We start from the raw sequence: 8,874 nt of genomic DNA, 5'->3' as shown, positions 1-8,874 counted from the left end.
AGAAAAGTCCCGTGTAGCCACGCTGAAAAAATCAGATTGTGCCAAACGTTTGATAAGATATATAAGAATAATCGCACTATGAGACGCTCTTAATGATTTTCTCTTTCTCTCTGAATGCACTAAATGTTGTTTCCATGTAATTATTCCAGGATATGGTTGTACAGTTTTAGGGTATCCCTGTGGATTCACAGGCCTCTTACTATCATGTGAATAACTGACTGAGTGTGTATTATGGAAGGATGGCTGTATATGTTTCCAAATTATTTACCTAAATGACTCCAAGGGGAGAGAATAAAGTAGTCCCTTCTAATTTAATTGATTTCATGAGGAGCAATACTTTGTTCTTGAGTCCATGATTTTATATGTCTGTTGCACTTTTGAGCTCTGCCATTTCCCCGTCTAAAAGAGAAAGAGCTGATTGGAGGATTGAAATCTTAATTTCCTTTACATGTGGGGAACATTTTTTCTTCTAGGATCACTAATAAAATTTGTTTTCAGTTAGTGTATTTGGTTTTTCCAACTGGGAGAAAGCCAAATGTTTTCCATAAATTCACAAAAGAGGTAATCAATAATTCAAACCTTAACTTCATTGTTGAAATAATAAAGGCTGCTCCTGGATCTGTTTTGGTTATATTAGGGGCTCGTGGCTTCCAGCACTTTGTGACCCTGTGGCTAAGTTAAGGGTTAATGGTGAATCACTGTTAGCATTTTTCTCAGTTTTTTAAAGATGTTATGAATTTAATCTCATTGATGGGATTTTTCAAGATTTTTTTTTTTTTAACATGCTGAATTTTTGTTACAATTGTCCCGGTATGAATGTCACATGAAGATACAGTTTAATTTGTGAATGTTTGCATGTCACTATTATGTGTAACTGGACCACAGGAGAGAGAGTGGATGATGGCAATCAATGTATTTAAAATAAAGAAATAAAGATCTGTAAAAACATTACTGCTGCTGAGTTGTAATTCTTTGGTTTTAAAATTCAATATCTCATGTGGGAGTCATTTTCTATTTGTCCATATGAGGGCAGCATAGAGCTAGGCTTTGTGATGATGAGGAAAAACTAAAACGTTGAATGAAATGTTTGTTAATCATCCAATTGGTTTTGATAGTAGCCCAACCTAGAGAGATATAGTACCTCAGATTTATCTTAATGCAACAATAGAATACATTTGATGCAACTTAATTTAGCCTAATTGGATAATTTTTTCATCACTGCTTATTATATTTATTATCCCCCCACCCCAAACAAAAAACAACTACCATGTACTAAAATGAAATAGTTAAGATATTTGTGATGAACTGCAGCATGCATACTGTTTGTGTGATGTGATGGGCTTTTATTTTGTGTCTCAAGTGACTCAAGTGGCATTATATATATGAAATGAAAATGTCTCTTTGTTAGTGTGCTTTAGCAGCAGCAGAGCATATATTTGCTCTTGAATAAGAGCTGTGTACACTAAGGATAGTAGATAAAACCGTTGTTTGCTTCAGAAAGGTCTTAAAAGTCTTTAAGCTGCATGTTGGTTTCTGTTTGTCTGTGTGAGAGATCACCTTGGTTTACGTGGTTAATCGTACCTTTTTACATTCCTGTTGCTCTCAGTCGTGCTGTTGCAGAGACGAGTATGAGCTCTTTTGTTTCTTTTATTTGTATGTCTCTCTTCGTGTAGCTTGAAAGAACAGGACATCTGTAAACAAGTCTGATAATACACTCAGTGGATGCACGAGCTAACTTGTAAAAAGGTCGGAGGGTTGGTTATGAAAGTGTGTGTGTGTGTGTGTGTGTGTGTGTGTGTGTGTGTGTGTGTATTTTCACAGTATGGAACAGGTTGTGTGAAGAAAGCTTAGTTTTATTCATAGGTTAAATCATATTGTATTCATTCCCAGACAGTGAGACCTGTCTTTTCACTACTTGGAATACATTAAACCCAACCCAAAAGACCCTCGCTCTAATTTACACATAAATATCTTCCATGTACCAAAGTATATCTTCATATCTGTTTAACACATTTTCATTGCATTAATGCACTCCATCATTTTAGTGTCTGCTCCTCATTTCATTTGATTCACTTGGTGTCATAATATCTATTAAACCTCTTGTAAAGTATTCACACACTGTCTCCACAGCTCAGTTTCACTTCAGAGGAGAACAGATTGGTTTTACAGCAGAAGCAGCTCTCACTAATGAGGACTAACACAGATGGCTGATGATCATCTTTTCAAAGTTAAGATGTGTTTCAGAGCCACTTCTGAAAGAGGATTAGATCCGGTCAAATTGAATTCTGAAAACTGGCTCTTTAATTAATCTCCTAATCCTTGGAAAGCCTGATAGACATTGATATTATCCTGGCTTTTATGTTAGCAAGGAAACCTTCATAAATATCACCAAATGCTCATGTAAAGACACTCCCAGATAAACGTCCAGTTTTTCTCTCCTGAATGCAGACGCACTGTAGATACATGAAGGCTCTGGATCAACCCAACATCATCTTGCCCTCCAAAAACATATATCAGTCCAAACAACCTCATTTACTGACATCAGAGGAAAAATTACCATTATTTAGAATTTGATTAAATCTCTATTAAGAAACATTCTTTTTTTTTATCATCTGGTGATGTAAGATTCCTTTTTAATATCACTTTTTTATATAAGGCTGATACTATTCTACTTCAGTCTACAGTTTTTGAAATTGTAATGATTTAAATGTATATCTGAGACTCGCGGACATCTCATGAACAGACGTGAACACCTGTGCTCCCTTCAACACGTCATGCGTTTTTCACACTGCTAGGGTTACTGTCGCCATGTCTGAAGACGTGTTGAAGGTGAAAAGTTGTTGCTGTTTTTGCTCATTTTCTTCCAAATCACACTCCTATCTCCATACTGTAAAGTTAACACCTGCTAGCTGTTACGTTGTGTAACCCTGCTGTGTTTGGTTGCAGAAGCTATGAAAAGACTTTTTTCCTCATCTGTGTCAAGTCAAAGTGAATTGAGGTACCAATCACAGACTGAAATCTCACTGCTGGTCCAAATTCTTAAAGACGCCTAAGTTGCTCATTAAGGTTCAATCTAAGGCCTTTGGTACATTCTGATATGTCTGTAAAGTTAGACACTTAACTTTGATTGCCAGGACTCACATCTCACCAGAATAGGGCTCCAGTTTATTTTGAAAGGAGAAGATAGATCCTCGCTCCGGTTGTGTCTTCGTATCCCTAAAGGTCTCTTTAAATCCTTTTCATTCAAAAGAATGATATTGGAAGGATATTGTTCAATCTTGCAGAAGAGCAAATGTCTGTCCAGCTGTTAATACATCTTAAAGCTAGCTTCATCAGTCTAGTAATATTCTAGAGTTTTCTTGTCAACACATTCTTGGAAAATAAAAAGTAAATAAAACCTGAAATTACTGTAGCATTAACACCCACTGTTATCAAAAACATATTGAAACCATTGACACCCATCAGTTTGGACACACTGTTAAACCATCTGACACACACATGCACAGTTAGTTTATTTGGGCTCAGTCAATCTGCTTTCTAGAGCACTAAATGTGTATTAATCCTCTGCTGAAAGTAGATCCAAACCTGTGAACTACTATATATTCTCATGGACATTTTCTTTGCTGTAACTGAATGCTTCTTTAAAAAGTCAAACTTTATAAGTGAGTTTTTTTTAAACGATTTTAGTCTTCAACAGGAACCATTGAGCCTGACTCACAGAGACTCACATTGAGCCACAGACAGGTTTGAAATGGATTTACATACAGTAAGTTAGAGGTTTTTTTTTCACAGGATTTACTTCCAAGAAGCACAACATTGAATATTTTCAGACATTTCTGTAAATATAAATTTTGTGCTTTAATGTGTTTCAGTCATACTGTGGAAAGTGCTCTTCGGGGACCATTATGATTTGCAGATAGATTTTTTTTTCCTCCTTTCTCGCTTATCACAATGCTAAACTCCCTCTAGGGGTCAGTCAATTCAGCCCCTTTGGTTCCAGTAAGTGCCGTGCGAAAAGGGCTTGTTATTCTTGGGGGCGTTTATTGGTGATGTTGGGGGATGTAACTTAGGTTTCAGTGAGAGCAAGCCATGCCTTTAGGAGGAGTATTCATATTCCTCTGCACTGCGTCGTCCAAAGTCCATCCAGCCGAGGTAATCTCTGTCCTTTATCCTGTGGCCGGGGGACATACCGCTGGCTCTGCTGGTCAGGGAGCTTCTGCTGTGGTAGGGGGAGACTGAGGGAGACCGAGACAACACTTAGAACAGGAAGAAATCCCTCTGCTTGGACAAAACAATTATCACATCTATACTGTCTGTGTGATGAAAATTACAGCTCTGAATCAGGTTCAGTCATGCTGATTTGTTTGGTTTCTATTCTCATCTTTGTGAGCTCAGCAGGTCTAGCAGTCACATGGTGTTGACTTGAAGGGAAACAGAGAGAGTGAGGTCAGGAGGTAAGGAGAGGAGGGAAAGAGGTGAGGATAGAGGACGCATGGCTGGTAGAGGCAAATGAATGAAACAGAAATGGAAAAGACATAGCGAGGGAACAAGAAGGAGGTATAGAAAGATGGAGGGAGGAGAAAGAGGAAGCCAGAGGGAGGAGGGAAATGGCAGATGGTGGGACACAGCATGACTGACGGCACATTTACAGAAGGAGTGGTGGAAGAGAGAGATAAATAGTGAGACTATAGGAGGGAAATAAGCTGATGGGAATCTTTTGTGTAGGATATGAGACAACTATGGAATCACTGTGATCCAATTACAATGTATACCTATCTATCCTTGTTGTTTTGTTGTCTGTGAACATTAGACTGCTCACCTTTCCTGGAGATGAGTTTGGCCAGGAGCTGGCTCAGGCCGCTCCGAGCGTCTGCGTCCTCCTGCTTTTGGTTGTAGTTGGTCAGCAAGCCTGATGGGGGTGCCGGAGCTGAGCGGGCGTGGCGTGTGTGGCTGGGTGAGGGGGGAGACAGGCTGTCTGACGCAAGAGCCTCACCCTCAGGTCTTTGTGACTAGAAAATAATCAAACAGATCGGAAATGAAAACCTGAAATTACAACACTTAACCATTAAAAGATTTTACAGCAAAGTCGTAAGTCCACCGGTGTTTGATAAAGAGTCATGTGTGTATTTAGAGGAACACGTGTGTGTGTGTGTGTGTGTGTGTGTGTGTGTGTGAGAATTTCTGTCTTACCATTAGATGTGAGGGCAGACTCAGGGAACCACTGGACAAAGCAGCCAGCAGAACACACACACAGATTCCTACATTCATGGCTGTGGAGAGAAAAAAAAAATAAAGAAAATAAAACACAGATTCACTACATCTAATGCATTCAATCGTCATTTAATCTGCTTTTGTCTGCCTGCGTAGTTATTTTTATTGTTAGTATTGTTTTTGTTTTAACAAACTGCTTCTGTGGTTCGAAGTAAAAAAAAAATCAATGTGCAAAAGAAAAAAAACATTTTATTACATTTGTCAGACTGAATTGCTCACATCGTATTTATTCACCTTGGTGGCTTATTAGATGTGATGAATGGTGTTTTGTGCCCGAACATTCCTCCAGAACAAATCATCCAATTAGACCAAACAAGCAACATGAGTCGCTCTGAGGCTTTCAATATTTAATCACTCAAAACAAGAGCAAGCACACACACAGGCACACGGCAAAAAAAAGGTAATATCAAGCGTCAGAAGCCCCATTGCAAAGAGTATCATGGAATAGTTTCACTTCTCTGTTTAAGTGAATATTTATATTCCCTTCTCACAGAAACACTCAAACACAGCCTGAACTCAAAGCAGAGCAAGAACATTTTGTGCACTGTCATTTGAAATGATGAGTATACAAGTAATATTCTCTGAATCAAGACAATCATAATGAACAGCATCTTCACATTAAACATTGTAACTCAGCAGTTTTAAATCATACCAATACCTAAACTATTATCATTTTATTTCTCTGTGTGTCTGTAATTTAATTAATGTAACAACAGTCTATCTGAATAATTTTTTTTTATTTGACACAGTGCTGGTGTAAATAGTCATTATCTTGATGCTAATATATTTCTGTAAGCAGCTGGTCATTGTCTCCGATTCATTATTCAATGGCTGGTAATGATGTGGTGCAGAAAAGTGTATGGAGCTCTCCTCTCCTCTCCTCTCCTCTCCTCTCCTCTCCTCTCCTCTCCTCTCCTCTCCTCTCCTCTCCTCTCCTCTCCTCTTTTTTCTTCCTCTCCTCTCCTCTACTCTCCTCTTTTTTCTTCCTCTCCTCTCCTCTCCTGTGTAACCTGAACAAAGTAAGTTTTTTTGTATTTAAAACTCACATTCTCTGTTATTACACTCTGATCATTATCCAGCCTTTAATAGACAGTCATTTGCATGTTATCCCTGAATTTAATCATTTGCATAATCCTGCCTATATTATTTGCTGCAACCCATCAGACAAAGAAAGTGTGATATATGCAAATGTTATATACACACTTAATTTTTGTCTACAGGCAAAAAGAGAAGAAACAGAATTATCTTGTTGTCATCTAATTATTTTTGCACATAACGTCAAGCAGCTTACTTATCATGCAACATTTTTTACGTTACCCAACTCTATTACAGTAATTCACTCAATCCTTGAAAAAAACTGAACATGTTTGTCCTCACACATCCAACAACTGTACAGTAAGTTAAGCTTCACACACTTGACTTTTCTGTTATATTTTTATATTTTCGCCTAAAACAGAATCTTAGTAAAGTTTAAAAAAAGGTAAATAGATATAGATCAAGGCCAATGGATATATAGATGTATAGATGTATAGATATTAAAAAATATATTATTTATGAAGAGAAAAAAAAGTATGTAAGTATAAAAAGTTTAAAAAAAAATTAGACTAAAGGTATACTATTTTTGTGTTTTAATGTCAAGAGAAATGGAAAGTTAAAATAAAATACTAATTTAAAAAGCTCCAACCATCTTTACAAAAAATGATATCTTGTTGGAAAATATATCATTGCTGAAGATGGAAATTAGAAACAACAAACTATAGTTATTTAATGTTTTGTTTCTGTATTTCCTACCTGCAGTTGTTTGGGACCAGGAGTGGATGAGTCTGAAGATGTAGAGATTTGTTCCTCCAGCATTCAGGTAGGAGTGAGTGTGAGAAAGAGAGGGGGGGAACCTGTCTTATACTGACACACAGGAAGTGGGAGGGGACTATACAGGTGGGAGGAGGCTGCTGCTGGCGCAGAAACTGACAGCACTGACGCAACTGAGGACGCATACTGCCAACACACAAACTCAATCGCAAACAAGCACACAAACACGCACACACACCGAGTAAATGAAGACAGGGTTGAGAGGATGGTGACAGCTTTAATGTCTCCTCGCAGGATGAGAAAGAAATAAAGAATCACAGACACTCCCCTTAACAAAAAACACAATCTTTTTGGTTTGTATCAGTGAAAGAGACGTTTAAACCCTAAAGAGATGAAGATTGAGGTTTAAAAAAGGGAAAAGTAACACAGAATGAATATTAGTTGGTGTTTTCTGTATGTAGATTGGAAGGGAGACTGTATAAAAATCAAAAGAGGAGAACAGAATAAGTCCCACTGTGCAGCTTCATAAAATTCATCCACTGTTCCACTGATTGTCTTTCTAATAGAGCAGTTCAGTGCCCTTCACATTTCATTTAGGGTGCAGAATGACTCTGACATTGTTCAGCTTGGGAAATACGTTTCTTTCTTCTGCTTTTCTTTCCTTAATATAACATTTATCACTAATAGAGTTCTGACAAAGTGAGTCTGAAGTGGGTCAAAATGTAATTCTGAAACTTTCACTTAACCTTTGTGATGGATGTACGGCCCCTGATAGGAAATTCTGCTCAATCCCATTCTTAAGAAAATGATTCCACTATGACGCCTGAATGTTCACCCAGATGTTAGTCTGTTTCGTAAAAAAATGCACTTAAATCAGTTGAATACACAATGTAGTCATGAGAAAGGTTTTGTAGACCTACTTAATAAAAACAACAATAATATCATCTATGAAATATCCACCGCAATCAAATTCAGAAACACGTTCAAAACGCCTCAAATAGGCAGATTGAGTTATAATATCGCTAGCTACACGATTTACTGGGATCACTAACAGAAGCTACACTTAGGGTACCTGGTAAAAAAGTGGTGTCTGGTACTTTGTACTGACCGACTAAAGATGGATATCGAACTTTGCATTTATTTATCTACATGAGAATACAAAAGAATATATGCAGTTTACCAGATTGTTTGGGAAAGAATATGATTTCACAGATCCATATTTTTGAAGTGTTTTGATGTGTTTCATTTACTGTACGTGTTTCATTTGAACAGGCTGTCCGTAAAAATAACTCACGGGGTAACACTTTCATTGCTGTCTTGATGACGTGAAACTACAAGTTCTGACAGGATTGTGTTCGTGTGTGTGTTTGTGTGTGTTTGTGTGTGTGTGTGTGTGTGTGTGTGTGTGTGTGTGTGTGTGTGTGTGTGTGTGTGGGTGATAGTTCTCTGGTGTATTCTTGTATTTAGATGAGGCTAACATTAGCCAGGTCCTTGTCATTAGCAGCTGGTTGCTGTCATCAGCACCCGTCTAGCCTCCAATGGCCACATGTACAACCACTTGATTTAGAAATCTCCGCCCTTCTGATTGGCTAATGAAGTGCACTGCACACCATCTAACTGTGTTCATTTCATGAATTATATCATCTGAACGACACCATGATAGAGAACTCAACTTCTTGACTTCATCCTCTGTGGAGAATATTGACTGTCTTCTTGATCCAGTATCTTTCACAATCCAATACTTACAGTTAGAGATACACAGTGAGCTTTTGGGCGAACAGAAAACTGAACAAA

General features: G+C 37.8%; 1 protein-coding gene across 1 annotated transcript; it reads right to left on the bottom strand.

Moving 5' to 3' along the window:
• Positions 1–3,488: 3,488 nt before the first annotated feature.
• Positions 3,489–7,145, bottom strand: LOC132984318 (cholecystokinin-like). Its single transcript, XM_061051114.1, has 4 exons — positions 7,063–7,145; positions 5,191–5,270; positions 4,820–5,009; positions 3,489–4,235 (listed from the first exon to the last, which is right to left on the bottom strand). Exons 2-4 carry the CDS (start codon positions 5,266–5,268, stop codon positions 4,096–4,098), a joined length of 408 nt encoding a protein of 135 aa, XP_060907097.1. The 5' UTR covers positions 5,269–5,270; positions 7,063–7,145; the 3' UTR covers positions 3,489–4,095.
• Positions 7,146–8,874: the final 1,729 nt, after the last annotated feature.

This window comes from Labrus mixtus, chromosome 11, assembly GCF_963584025.1.
Source record: "Labrus mixtus chromosome 11, fLabMix1.1, whole genome shotgun sequence".
NCBI classification, from domain to species: domain Eukaryota; kingdom Metazoa; phylum Chordata; class Actinopteri; order Labriformes; family Labridae; genus Labrus; species Labrus mixtus.
This window is presented reverse-complemented; position numbering and strand designations above follow the sequence as displayed.

Bases quoted from the DNA above. Each gene is read 5' to 3' on its own strand.
- LOC132984318 (XM_061051114.1), bottom strand. From the start codon at position 5,268: ATGAATGTAGGAATCTGTGTGTGTGTTCTGCTGGCTGCTTTGTCCAGT. The intron at 5,010-5,190 runs GTAAGACAGAAA...ATTATTTTCTAG, and splicing joins GTCTGCCCTCACATCTAATG to TCACAAAGACCTGAGGGTGA. The intron at 4,236-4,819 runs GTGAGCAGTCTA...GGTCTCCCTCAG, and splicing joins CAAACTCATCTCCAGGAAAG to TCTCCCCCTACCACAGCAGA.